Here is a 14,843-nt window from a genome sequence, read left to right as displayed (position 1 = left end):
TAAGCACATGAGCAGGTGTTCAGGAATAGGCCAGTGAGGGTTCATGTAAGAAGGCACCTAGTGCTATGAGAGAGAACAAGTGGCTTATTAACATGTATGTAGTGGACTGAAAAGAATAAACTGGGGCAGTAGATATGGAAGTTCCCTTATATACAATTACCTTGGCTGTAAGGGTTTCCTGCCATAGGCCAAGGATGTGGTGTTCTCACCAGTCATGCCCAGATGTGCGCACAGTAATAACGATAGGACACATAGAACTATCAAGTTTTGTTTTTCTTCTGCTAGACATGGGGCTTGAACTCAGGGCCTGGGCTCTGTCTCTTTAAGCTTCTTTTCCTCAAGGCTAGCACTCTGCCACTTGAGCCACAGAGCCACTTCTGGCTTTTTCAATATATGTGGTGCTGAGGAATCGAACCCACAGCTTCATGCATGCTAGGCAAGTACACTACCACTAAGACACATTGCCAGCCCAATGATCAAGCTTAAGAATGCTTTTTACATGATCTTTTTCACATATAATTTTTGTCTGAAGTATATAGTCCTTCTTACATGCCTATGATTATTTTTGATGGTAGGGGCAGACATTATTTGTTAATATCTATCCGTGAGAGAAATAGTACAAAAGGGGCATTGTTTTCATCTGTCACTTCAGCTTTAAGGATATTTTACTCCAGAAATGGAACAGACACATTCAGGGAGGGGTGATTCACTTTATTGGCACATTGACTGAGAGGGACTGAGGGTGCTCAGTTGGCAGCAATGGTGTCCTGAATCCAGTCCACATACTTGCACACTCTTGTGTACACCCCAGGGAATCCTTCCCAGGAACAGCCAAGTCCCCAAGAGACAATTCCCTGGAGCTCTCCATTGCACACCATAGGGCCACCAGAATCTCCCTAGGATGAACAAACAATGTGGGATAAGTCAGAGAGCGGAAGACATCAAACTCCACTCACCCTGACCTCAAAACCCCATTTGTCTCCCCTGTCTTTCTCATGGCGGTCCATGCTCTGCTTTTGCTAAGAGGATGATACGCAGTCAAATGAGTCTTATTCACTTTTCAACGGAGCCTGGAGACATTGCAGTAGAATCCTAGCCTCCCCGAATTGGTCCTTCAAATCATGTTCTCAATGGGTTCTGTTTGTGATCAGAAGCATTGATGAGAAGGGTAAAATCACCTGGCAGGCATCCTTGCCTCCCTCGAGGAAGCCAGCACAGACCATGTCCTTGGTGATTTCTCCAGGGTAGGATGCTTCACAGTCAGCCTGATTTAGTATAGGAACTTCCACACACTGCAGCAGGTCTGGATTGTAGACTTGGAGAGGCAGGGAAACATCAAAGAAATCAGAAGTAAGAGTCAGACCAGGCTGGAGAGGAACAATCCACCAGTTTCTACTGCAGAGTACTTTACTACTCAAGTCCAAGCAAGAAAGAACAATTTTGTTTGTCAAAAGGAGCTTATGGCATTCACATTCCCAAAAGCAAAATAACACCCTCTAGAGCACCTTTCTCATTTCCATGTAGGGACCCTTTGCATCTCTCTGTCATCCAAGATTTGGTGTATGGTAGTTACGTGAAATCTACTTGAATCCCAGAAGTGAAGAGAATCTTTCCCAGTGACATTCAGTATTGTAGATAGTGTAGGGAATGTGGACTGTGGGAAAGAGGATGGTTCCACTCACCACCAAAGCTCAGAACGTTGCCCCAGCCCGAGATGAGGCACTGGGTGCCAGCAGGTGCACACGAGGATGGCAGAGACATGGTGGCCACACGGGAGTTGAGGGAGGCAGGTGAGGAGAGCTTGATCAACAGGATGTCATTGACCGCGGTTGTGCTGTTATACTGAGGGTGAATGATAATCTTGGCAGCATCGATGAACTGCTCACCTCCCTCGAAGGCTCTGATGTTATGCTCTCCCAGCCTCACTTGGATGAAGCTGTGGGAAGACGAGTGGATTGAGAAGGTCATTCCCTTTGCTCGTGCTTTCTAATGAGACTGTGTCCAGAAGCTTGAAATGGGCATGCAGCACCACCATGAGGATAACCCATGGGTAGTGAAGGAGAGGGGGTTATGAGTCCCTTGTGTGGATCACTCAGGACTGAGAGATCTTACACATGGCAATGCTTCCCAGGTGCATCTTCAGGTGAAACACAGACTTTAACACTCACCACTGTCCAACCCCCTGCCTGAAAACTTGGAAATAGTTTCTCTACTATGAGACACTCATTCCTCTATCTTGAAGGCCTTTTTGGTTTCTTTTTTTCTTTTTTTGGCCATTCATGGAGCTTGAAATCAGTGCCTTGGCACCTTCAAGGCTAGCATTCTACCACTTGAGTGAAAGCACCCTTCTGTCTCTTCTTGAGCAGTTCATTGGAGATGAGTATCTCATAAACTTTTCTCACAAGCCTGTCTTTGAACCGTGATCCTCAGATCTCAGCCTCCTGAGTAGCTTGGATGACAGCCTTGATCCAGCTCTGCCTCCCTCTAGAATCCTTGCCACATTACAGTGTTCCTCCTGGCTATGAACCAAAGCTTATGTTTTAATGCATATTTGTTGTATTTGAATCCTGGGTCTTCAACCCCATCTCCATCAAGAAAGCTTCTTTTTGCATAGCTTTTTCCATTTACTTAGACTGTAGCCCACATGAGGATCAAGCCATCTTTCTTCAAAGGCGAGCCTAGGGCCCTGCACTTACCGCTGCACGTGGGGCTTGTAGCAGTGGGCTGCAGACACCACCCACTGGTCGTTGATGAGGGAGCCACCGCAGACGTGGGCGCCAGAGTTCAGGGACACCTGGTAGGGGACGGAATTCTTTGCACAGGTGTAGCCTCCGACGATCTTGTCATCATCATCAAGAGGAAAAGCAGCTAGAGTGAAGATAGTGAAGAAGCCAATACAGCAATGTATTGGAGAATGGATTCAACCCTGTTTCTGCAGAAAGCAAATTACTAGTCCTAATCATCACAGTGACTAAAACCAAGCCAGTATCGAAGATTGACCTTTGGAGTCACAGTGTGTTATTGTTTTGAATGTTGGCATCTCCTGGGTACATGTCTAGAAACCCTGAAGGATATAACTTCCTTCTGAGACTGCAGATTGAGGACATAAAGAAAGATCACCTCATAATCAGGCAGTAGGGTGCCTTCAGAATTTGACAGTCTCAACTACTTGACTCTGTCTGTGTACTTATCTACAAACCTGAAATGTCATGACTGAGTAGAGCTTATTGTATATCACCTCGGATAAAGTTTAAACCAGCAAAGCTTGCATAGAGAACCTATATTCCCATTCTGATGTAGGTCAAGAGAATGATGATTCATAAACATGGCTGCATAATCTTCAGCTTTGTGACAGTTTTAACGCAATATACAGGCTGGTGCCTGTATACCTAATTAGAAAATTCCAAGGGTATACATCTGACAGAATGTAATGTTTACACTTACACCTTATTGATTTGAGGTAAAACATGTCTATGCTAGAGCCACTTCAGAGGTTTGGGGCCCAAGCAGAAGATGGCTGGCATGAACGAGCCAGCTCCTTGAGAGCAGAGACCGATAGGTCAGTAATCTCACCTGTCCATCACATGGCCACTTCCTACCTGGGATTCCTTTGGAGCCACCATGTCCTTAGAGCTACATTAGGTCAATGGGGATAAGGGTCAGAATGGAGCCATGCAGAAGGTAAGCGAGGTCAGACTAATATACTACTCATGAAGGAGTGAAGGAAGAAAGTCCAGCAGGAACTAGAATGCAAGTGTGGAGGCAGGATTGCAGAGACAGCTTTGATCAACAGCCATGTCATCCTTGTTCCAAAGGACGAAGTCCAAGGCAAAGCAGAGAACTCACCAGCAGCTGCCACAAGGACCAGGATTAGGAGTGAGCTCATGGTGAGAGATGGGTGACTTGTACAGTGGTCCATGCCTGTCTTTATACTCCTGGAATGGGGAGGAGGGCACAAAGTTGGAATGATCATTTCCCCTCCCTCATAAAACACACCTGCAGGTTTACCCACCTGGAGAGGCATTGCATCATCTGTGATATATTTGGACACTCTTTGCATAGGTGGCCCAAAAGGGAGGTGGAAATTTCTTTTCAGAGGGCAGAGGGAGAACAGCTGTTACCTGGAAGGTGGCTGGGATGGAAAAAGCTGGCAAATTCATTTCATTATTTATGCTAGTGATATGTGTTTGGTGAAAAAATGAGTTCTTCCCGCACAGAGAGTGTACTGGGTCTTGGGAATTCTTCGGATCTGCTTTTTTTTTCGATATAGTTCATTTCCAGGGAGTTCTGTCCATAATCATAATGACTTCTTCCAATTCTTCACCTTCCCCATACATTGGGTCATTCAGACCTTTGGCGATCGGAGTTCCCAACAGAATAATGGGATGTGTAGATAATGAGTATTGAGATTCAGAATATCTTTGGGGTGTCGGATCTGTAATACTGCTAAAATTCAACCTGGAGCGTTTCTTTGGTTGTGTTGGTGGTTTGTTTTTATATTTGCACCACTGCCCACTAGTGTACGGATACTGACTTTGTATAGTGGCTAATTGTGTTTAATACCATTCTGAGTGCAGGAGGCTGGATCTTTTTGGTTTCAGGGATGAGGTCAAATGTGCAGCAGGTGAGTGGAACTCTTTAAAATGTTGGCGATAGTAGGAGTTCTGCTGAACACAGTGGGAGAAATCTCCATTTTAATACTGGTCATTGGGTCAGAGAAGGCAGTCTGGGTGTGGCGGAAATGGAATTAGGATATATTGTAGGTGATGTGGATGTGGACTGTTAGAGCAACTTCTAATCTGATCCTAGGAATAGATGGGATAGCATCCCCATGCAAGGGACCATAGCTCAGCCGTGTCACCTGGGAGTATTGCATGCTGCCTAATGTCTCATGGGCCCTTATCTGAGTGGGAGTGCTTTTGTTATTATTATTTCTGAGTGCCTTATGAATGTTCAAAGCGTGTATACTAACATCAGTATTATACTGCCTATTTTTGTGTTTTTTTAGATTAATTATATTTACATAGTTGTCCAAATGGCTTTCATCACAACATGCTAGTTGGTGAATCAAATGCACATTTGTCAATGTCACCCTTCCATTATTCTGCTCACCTTTCCCAATCCCACTCATCATCTCAATTTCCTGTTTCCATTTTCACACCTGTGCATTGATTATGATGACTATATTTGGCCATAATTCTTCTCTTTTGTCCTGTATCTCCCTATGTTTCCCACCTCCCCTGATACGACATGTTCAACTTCCTGGGATTCATTTTATGATACTGGGAGTTCATTGTTCAAGGGCATCATGTCATTGGAATCCTCCCCTTCATATACTATACTTTTGTTAATATGTTTAGTACGGATAAAGACTAATATTCATTGCTACACTATTCACCATAACCGTGCTAGGGAACAATCCCAGATGCTCTTCAAGGCGCATGAATTGAGAGAATGTGATAAAACATGGAATATAAAATGGAAATCATTATGTTAGGTAAATTAGGTCAGTCTTAGAGAGATAGGAATATATGGTTCCTCTGATATTTGTAGGTTATAGGTTGGTCATAAATATATATGTAAACATGAAGAGTCAGATACACAATTACACTGCCTTTTGTGTGCTATTAGCCAGTACAAATTTGTAAATATACTGATTGTGAAACACACTGAATGAATAATTCTCTTCTATAGAGGAAGGTGCCGGGAGTCAGAGGCATCCATTCTTCCTCATGAAGTTATTTCAAAATGGCAAACATGTAAAGTGTGGGATTGTTGCAGGTGGCATCTTAAAGGTTTGGTGGGTATCAAATCAGATGTCTGTAGAAGGCATATTTGACATCCAGATTCTGCTGGACACTTGCCTTAGTGTCAGAAATGTGCCTTGAATAAATATTTCACTTGGCACCTCTTGTCAGATCCTTATCTACCTGTGGTCCCTGGCCCATCTGGCCCATGACACAGGGGCTCATTTTTCTAGCATCAAATACAGCTATGGTGGGAGTGAGGATGTATGCACAATAAGGGTAGACGTTTGCCCTAATATTGGTCCTAAATGCACTGCATAGGTGTCTTACAGGGAATGACAGTTAATGTCTCTGGGTGGGTGGTCTTGATTCACCCACGAAACCCTGACTCCATTCAAAATCCTCCATGAGGAGTTCTGTATCTAGAATTTGAAGTTTCACCTTTCCCATATTTTGTGATCTCATAAAGAGCTTCAGATCTCCTTTCATCAAATTAGTTCAAGTCACCTCTGGGAAAGTACTGAAGTTAGTCTTAGGCTGAAACCATTCATTATATACTCAGACAAATGGTGTGATTGTGGAATTGTGTTCGGTTTTGGATATTGTTCATTCTCAACCATGGTTTCCTTTGAATGCTCGTCTAATTAATACTTTTGGCACCCACTTGGTGCTTGGTATTATCCATCTACTTTCTTTCAAGTATGGAAACAGAGACTAATTTTGCACAGTTTGGTCTCCACTGTCCCTTGCACAGGCCCACAAATACCTCTTCATTTCATCCCCACCAACATCAATGTTTTTGCTCACTTCAAGGGTGATCTGGTAAAATTGAGATTTCTTATGTTACAATGATTTAATCAGCCACCCCCATCCCCAATTAAGTTAAAGTCGCAAGATTCAAGCATGGTGAATTCAGTTGTAAAGTTCTGTGCTTTCATTCCTCATCTGATTCTTGGTGGAGCCTCACTAATATGGCCAGTCAGAGACAGAGACAGTATTGTCTGTCTCCTTTTCACAGATGAAGAAAGGAAGCAACTAAATGTTGGAGGTCAAATGGCCCCTCTATGTTCACTTGGATAAGGAATGCAGGGGTCCCACCAAGGTCTCATCCTTGAACCCAAGTTCATGTCCATCTTTTGCTGCCTTGGGGAATATCATCCCATCTTCCACAGAGTAGAACTTTTTGTCCTTGGGAAGAGCGCCTCTTGCAAGGAGACAAAGAGAAGAATGTTGAGACTGCAGAAAGAGCAGGGAAAACAGGTACAAAGCACGGATCATCAGAAGTGCAACCCAGAGCGATGTAAGAAACCATTCAAAGCTCAATCGCTGGTTTGCTTTGGTGGGAGAAGGAGAAAGAAAAGCTAATGCTACGGCCTGATGATCCACCACTCAACTGTGGTGGAAGCAGATGGACTGTTCTCACTTTACAAGAAACTCATATTTCTTTCAGGCTTTAAACCAATGGAGAGATTTGCTGTGGCCCTAGCTCCTGTTGAGTGACAGTATACAATTTAGGACAGAATGAGCTCCACATGATCATCTTATTTTTTTGTACAGCTGTTCCTACAGAGATCTTTTATTTGCTTGCTTAATATTCCGCTCAATATATTAGTTCATTTGATGCTATGGTGTATTGGATTATTTTATTGATTTATTTTCATATGCAGGGAATTTCTCTAGTGTTCTTGTATTCCAGAACCGGAATTTTTCTTGAATATATTTGAAACCTTAATTGATGGGACTGTTCTCCATTCCTATGTTTGTTTTGTTAAGAATGGGAATAGATATGATATGCTCGTGAGTCTGTGGGTCATGAAATTGCCTATTTCTCGTTGCTTAAAGGTGGGGAGCATGAAAAGGGGAAGCAGGAGTTTGAGCCACACCAAGTTGCCAGGCTGTAACTGGATGATTAGTTGACCTTCTCTGGACCTCTGACGAGATCTACAACAAACTTTTTGCATGCCACCTGTAGGAAATCCCATAAACACCAACTTTCCATGTTTTCCTGTAGCCTTGAGGACTTTCTGAATTTCCCATGACGTCTTGGGTAAGAATGCATAGTTCTCCATCTTCTTTTGTGGCTATGAAAGGAAAGAACATGCATTCTGTACACCTGACAACTGATATATAGAATAGTATCAACTCAGAACTCAGCAGCAAGGAAAGCATTGGACTCCCACTGGTGGTGTAACAGCACCTGTAATTTGACAGGCACTGCCCAGCACAGCTGTGCATCTCCCTAGGCATAATCCTTTCCAACATTATATGGGGTACGAAGTGTGAGGTTAAAGCTCTGGGCAATGCTTCTCTGGTGTGGAGAATCTGGCTCAGCCATGCTCACAAGCATAATGCTTAATGTTTATAACCTAGGTCAATTTGCAGGGTTTTGAGGAATATTCATAGTGATTTCCATAGAAGTTACACTGTTTGATATCTCATCCCAAAGTTTATGATCAGTAATTTCTCTTTGAATTTGTTACAGTGTTCGTTGTTTTTCAATTTCTTAATGATTGTTATTCTGGTTGGAGTGACAAGCAATCTTGATAGAGTCTTGATTTTATATTCTTGATGTTAGCTAAGTGTATTGAAGTTTGCTAATACTGTCCAATAGATAGTAACTACTTTTGCCCCTGCGAGAATTTTATTCCACTTAATTGCCCATATCTTAACTGGGTTATTTGTCTTTTATATGTTCAGCCTTTTTGAGCTCTTTGTGTTAGGTATTAATCCTTTGTATATTGAATGGCAAGTGAAAATTTTCTCCCATTCCATGAATTATCTCTTAGTTCTGATGTGTGGAGAAATATTTTAATGTGATGCTGTCATATTTATCCATTCTTGTTTTTACTTATTGGTTGACTGGAGTACTGTTCAGCTAGTCATTGCCTATATGTTTTGGAGTGTTTTTTAAATTCGTGTTCCTATAGCTGGTCCAGATCTTATATTTGGATCCTTTATACAGTCGGAGTTGATTTTTGCAGAAGGACTATTCTTGGGGTCTGCATTCCATCTTTTCATGGAGTTCACTATATTTCTCAACACCATTCTGAGGCTGTCTTTTTTCAGTTGTATGTCTTTGGTTCCTTAATGAAAGCTAGATGACTTTAGCCATGTGTCAATATTTCTGGGTATTCTTTAAAGTTCCTTTCCTCTTCATACCTGTTTTGTTCCCAGTGCCATGGATTTTTATATCTGGGACACATATTTTGTGATAAAACCAGCCTTGTTATTTTCACCCAGCTTTATTTTGCTATTTGGGGGCCATCTTTCTTCTCTATATTTTAGTTATCTTTATTTAGATTCAACAATGAGTTGCCATTCAGTAAATCTGTTTAAGAATAAAATGTCACCTTTTTCAACACTTATACCCATCTCTCCCAACTCAACCCTTCCTTCATTCTGTTTTAAAATAATGTTGGAGGATATATATTTCCTTCTTTTTTTTCATTCTTTTTTGCATGGTAGTTCTGGGGCTTGAAGTCAGGGCTTGAGGGCTGTCCCTGGGTATTTTTGCTCAGGGATTGTGCCCTACCACTTGAACAATGGCTTTATCTTCAGTTTCTCTGGTAATTTACTGGTGATAATAATCACATTGTGTTTTCTGCTAGGGCTAGATTTAAAACTTAGTCTTCAGATCTCACCCCCTAGTAGGTAGGATTATAGACAGGAACAATACTGCCCAGCCATACATTGAATTCTTAACTGCATTGTATTCCATTTCACTTCATTTTTCTTTCATGATTGCAGTTGTAATTTGGGATTTATTTTTCTATGACTTCTCATTTCCACTGTCTTCTTCCATGCCTTTCTTCAAGGTTTCATTTTTTTCGTTTATGAATTTTCCCCTCCTTGGTTAAGTATAAACCTAGATGTTTGACCTATTCCAAGCTGTTGTGAAGAAGATAGTATTTTTTCTCTGTTTATCATCTTATTCATTGTTGCTAAAGAGAAAAGCATTAGCCACATTTCCGTTAGCATCATTTGTCATTCCAAGAGTAATCCTTTTGACATATGTGTAATGGGGTCTTGGGGTCTTCGGGTCTTCTTGGGGTCTGCTTTCCATCTTTTAATGGAGTTCACTATATTTCTCAACACCATTCTGAGGCTGTCTTTTTTCAGTTGTATGTCTTTGGTTCCTTAATGAAAGCTAGATGACTTTAGCCATGTGTCAATATTTCTGGGTATTCTTTAATGTTCCCTTTGTCTTCATATCTGTAAAATAAAGCCTGAAAAAATCAATGGCTTTTTATATGCTAATGACCCAAACATGGAGGCTGAAATCGGGAAAGCAACTACTTTTGCAATAGCCTCAAAAACCATAAAATACCTAGGAATAACCTTAACCAAAGAAGTGAAAGAGCTCTATGATGAGAATTTTAAAAACATGAAAAATGAAATTAAGGCAGAACTAAGGAAATGGAAAAACATCCCATGCTCCTGGATTGGGAGGATTAATATAATCAAAATGGCACTATTGCCAAACGCTCTCTACAAATTCAATGCAATACCCATTAATATCCCAACACCATTTTTTAATGCAATAGAGGAAGCAATGCAGAAATTCATATGGGACAATAAAAGACCCAAAATAGCAAAACAATCTTAAGTAGAAAGAACAGTGCTGGAGGAATTACAATACCCAACTTCAAGCTGTATTATAAAGCTATAGTAATAAAAACAGCTTGGTATTGGCACCAGAACAGGCCTGAATACCAATGGAACACAATTGAAGACCCAGAAATGACCCCACAGAACTATGCCTAATTAACGTTTGTAAAGGAGCAAAAAAAAAAAAAAAAAAAAAAAAAAAAAATAGACCGGAAGAAAGATAGCTTCTTTAACAAATGGTGCTGACAAAACTGGTTCAACACATTCAACAAACTAAAACTAGATCGTTATATATCACCCTGCACCAAAATCAATTCCAAATGGATCAAAGACCTCGAAATTAAAACAGATACCCTGAAAACACTAAAGGAAAATGTAGGAGAAACACTTGGGCTCCTTGGCACAAGACGGAACTTCCTTAACAAAGATCCAGAAATGCTACAAATCAAAGCAAGGATAGACAAATGGGACTGCATCAAACTGCAGAACTTCTGCAGGGCAAAGGACATAGCTCACAAGATAAACAGAAAGCCCAAAGATTGGGAAAAGATCTTTACCAGCCATACAATGGACAAAGCCCTCATATCTAAAATATATGCAGAACTAAAAAAATTACATTCCTCCAAAACAAAACCACAAAGAACCAATGGCTCCTTCAACAAGTAGGCTAAAGACTTAAAGAGACTCCTCTGATGAGGAAATGAGAATGGCCAAGAGACATATGAAAAAATGCTATACATCACTGGCCATAAAAGTAATGCAAATCAAAACAACATTGAGATTCCATCTCATCTCAGTAACAATGTCGTATATCAAGAAAACTAACAATAACAAACGTTGGAGGGATGTGGCCGAAAGGGAACCCTACTTCATTATTGGTGGGAATGTAATCTGGTTCAGCCACTCTGGCCAGCAGTATGGAGATTCCTCAGAAGGCTAAACAGAGAGCTCCCCTATGACCCAGCAGCCCCACTTTTGGGCATCTACCCAAAAGACCACAAACAAGAACACTAAAGCCACCAGCACAACAATGTTCATTGCAGCGCAATTTGTCATAGCTAGAATTGGAACCAACCCAGATGCCACTCAGTAGAAGAATCGATCAGGAAAATGTGGTACATATACACAATGGAATTTTACGCCTCTATCAGAAAGAATGACATTGCCCCATTCTTAAGGAAATGGAAGGACTAGGAAAAAATTATACTAAGTGAAGTGAGCCAAACCCAAAGAAACATGGATTATATTGTCTCCTTCATAGGAAATAATTAGCACAGGTTTAGGCAAGTCACAGCAGAGGATCACAAGAGCCCAATACCTAAACCTTTATGAACACCTAAGATGATGCTAAGTGAAATGAACTCCATGTTATGGAAACAATTGTTATATCACTGTTGTAACTACTTTCAACGTGCTCTGTGTAAATGTAGATTCTATTATTGATGATCTTCTTGTATACCCTTCCTGTGGTTGTACCTGCATTATCTCTGTATCTTATCTGAGTACATTGGAAACGGTGTATACTGGTATTATTCTTTTAAAATTTACTTGTTATTCATTTAGCACTTTATCTTTAGTCTCATTTAAATTTTTTTAGGTCTTTTCTTGTGTACTCTTTGAAATGTCTTTAGTTGCTTAAAAATGTACTCTTATTTGTTAGAACATTCTTATTATCATTCCTTTGAGCTCAGTATAGATGTTAGCTTCCACTTTCCCATTATTCTGATTTGTGTGATGTGGGTAAGGGGTGTGCATGTACACATGTGCGTGTGTGTGCATGTTTTGATATGGGGTATTCAATTATTGGTTGTTAGAGGTTAAATTTGTTTGACTTCATTTTTATTCTATTGGGATTTAGTCCTTTGAAGAGCAGGTTTTAATCACCTTAAACTTTCTTTTTCGCTATATTCTCTCAAGACTATGTGTTTTCATGGTGATTTGGTCGTTCTCACAACTGGAATGGAGAGGGATCACAGCACTTACACTTTCACCCATTCAAACACAACCACATCTTTAAACTTTGGTATTATTGGTAATTTTATCTAGGCAGTCATGTTGCATATGTAAGGGACTTGAGATTTTGCATGGTATTGAAGTAAGTTGGAATTATAGGAGTACTTTTTAGGGTGCTAGTTTTTACATTGGTGAGGGAGGACATTCACTGTAAAGAAGAGGGTGAAAAGGGGAGCTGAGAGTGACCACTCAAGTCCACCTTATGCTCACATACAAGTATAATATTTAGTTGTTGTGGAGAAGTGTTCTGACTTACAGGTTGTGACAGGATAGGGAAGAGAAGTGTATTAGACTATGAAAACAATGAGCTGTAAAATACTATCAGTGAAGAAAAGCCAGAGAGAAAAAGGTTTTCATTTTTGACAACCAGTAAGAGTGAGTACCAGGAATTGGTGACACACCCCTGTGATCCTAGCTACTGAGGAGGCTGAGATCTCAAGATTAGGGTTCCAGGCCAGCCTGCGCTGAAAGTTTGTAGGACTCTTAGCTCTCATTAGCCAGCTGAAACCAGAAGTGGCACCTTGTTTGAAATTGGTAGAACATTACCTCAAGCAAAAAACTTAGGGACAGCATTCAGGCCCTGAGTGAAAATCCCATGAATTAAAAAAATAGTAAGGAAAAGAGAAAAAATGTGAGAGTCAGGTTGGATCTATCAGCTAAATAGATTCCTTTATTTAGTCTCAGTTTCTGCTCTGGGACCTGCTTGGAGCCAGTGTAGCTCACTTAGTGAGAGAGAGCACTTTATTTCTCTTGAAACACATATGTTGCTCCACTCAGATTATGCTATGCATGGCCTGAAAGATCCTTCTTAATACTATAAAATACAGGGAAGTCACTACCACTATTTCGCTCTTTCCTTCAAGGAGAGAAGGGGAGAATTGTCTATGTAGTCACTTAGATGGAACTTCAGTCTGCTGCTGGATTTGCCAGCTAACGTAATGGGCTCTCTCACACTGTGATGTGTTGCTTGGCTCTTATAGAGATAAAGGATATTCAACTCTGAAGAAGTTCCAACTGCTGGGCCTATGCTATTTGTTTCCATACACATCTTTCTCTTTCTGTGCGGAAGAGTCTGCTGGTTAGCTCTAGCCATTCAGAGGGTAGGCACGTGGCAGGTTACCATGCTGCTGAAGACCCTGCCTTGCCTGGCGTGTGTGTGCATGTTTTGGTATGGTATATGCAATTATTGGTTGTTAGAGGTTAAATTTGTTTGACTTCATTTTTATTCTATTGGGATTTAGTCCTTTGAAGAGCAGGTTTTAATCAACTTAAACTTTCTTTTTCGCTATATTCTCTCAAGACTATGTGTTTTCCTGGTAATTTGGTCATTCTCACAACTGGAATGGAGAGGGATCACAGCACTTACACTTTCACCCATTCAAACACAACCACATCTTTAAACTTTGGTATTATTGGTAATATTATCTAGGCAATCATGTTGCATATGTAAGGGACTTGAGATTTTGCATGGTATTGGAGTAAGTTGGAATTATAGGAGTACTTTTTAGGGCGCTAGTTGTTACATTGGTGAGGGAGGACATACACTATAAAGAAGAGGGTGAAAAGGGGAGCTGAGAGTGAGGACTCAAGTCCACCTTATGCTCACATACAGGTATAATATTTAGTTGTTGTGGAGAAGGGTTCTGACTGACGGGTTGTGACAGGATAGGGAAGAGAAGTGTATTAGACTATGAAAACAATGAGCTGTAAAATACTATCAGTGAAGAAAAGCCAGAGAGAAAAAGGTTTTCATTTTTGATAACCAGTAAGAGTGAGTACTAGGAATTGGTGACACACCCCTGTGATCCTAGCTACTGAGGAGGCTGAGATCTCAAGATTAGGGTTCCAAGCCAGCCTGCACTGAAATTTTGTAGGACTCTTAGCTCCCACTAGCCTGGTGAAACCAGAAGTGGCACCTGGTCTGAAATTGGTAGAACATTACCTTAAGCAAAAACTTAGGGACAGCATTCAGGCCCTGAGTGAAAATCCCATGAATTAAAAGAAAAGTAAGGAAAAGAGAAAAAATGTGAGAGTCAGGTTGGATCTATCAGCCAAATAGATTCCCTTATTTAGTCTCAGTTTCTGCTCTGGGACCTGCTTGAAGCCAGTGTAGCTCACTTAGTGAGAGAGAGAGCACTTTAACTCTCTTTTTTTTAAAATTTTTTTTTTTTTGGCCAGTCCTTGGCCTTGGGCTCAGGGCCTGAGCACTGTTCCTGGCTTCTTCCCGCTCAAGGTTAGCACTCTGCCGCTTGAGCCACAGCGCCGCTTCTGGCCATTTTCTGTATATGTGGTGCTGGGGAATTGAACCTAGGGCCTCATATATCAGAGGCAGGCACTCTTGCCACTAAGCTATATCCCCAGCCCTTTATCTCTCTTGAAACACAGATGTTGCTCCACTCAGATTATGCTATGCATGGCCTGAAAGATCCTTCTTAATACTATAAAATACAGGGAAGTCACTACCACTGTTCTCTC

The 14,843-nt window shown here is 41.0% G+C and overlaps 1 protein-coding gene and 1 gene segment (V, D, J or C); both read right to left on the bottom strand.

Annotated features, from left to right (window-relative positions):
* Positions 1 to 14,843, bottom strand: part of LOC125347236 — a 248,507-nt gene that overhangs the window by 55,234 nt on the left and 178,430 nt on the right.
* LOC125347253 (anionic trypsin-2-like) lies at positions 747 to 3,886 on the bottom strand. The gene is made up of 5 exons (XM_048340373.1): positions 3,847 to 3,886; positions 2,697 to 2,868; positions 1,683 to 1,936; positions 1,179 to 1,315; positions 747 to 896 (listed from the first exon to the last, which is right to left on the bottom strand). The coding sequence occupies exons 1-5, from the start codon at positions 3,884 to 3,886 to the stop codon at positions 747 to 749; spliced, it is 753 nt and encodes a 250-aa protein (XP_048196330.1).

The sequence above is a fragment of the Perognathus longimembris genome, chromosome 2, assembly GCF_023159225.1.
Source record: "Perognathus longimembris pacificus isolate PPM17 chromosome 2, ASM2315922v1, whole genome shotgun sequence".
Classification (NCBI taxonomy): domain Eukaryota; kingdom Metazoa; phylum Chordata; class Mammalia; order Rodentia; family Heteromyidae; genus Perognathus; species Perognathus longimembris.
Note: the sequence above shows the minus strand (reverse complement) of the source record. Positions and strands in the feature narration are given on the sequence as shown.

Coding starts and splice junctions, on each gene's coding strand:
- LOC125347253 (XM_048340373.1), bottom strand. CDS start 3,886: ATGAGCTCACTCCTAATCCTGGTCCTTGTGGCAGCTGCTG. Junction 1,316..1,682: donor CAACGTTCTGAGCTTTGGTG/GTGAGTGGAACC, acceptor TGCCTCTCCAAG/TCTACAATCCAGACCTGCTG. Junction 897..1,178: donor GAGGCAAGGATGCCTGCCAG/GTGATTTTACCC, acceptor TGTTCATCCTAG/GGAGATTCTGGTGGCCCTAT.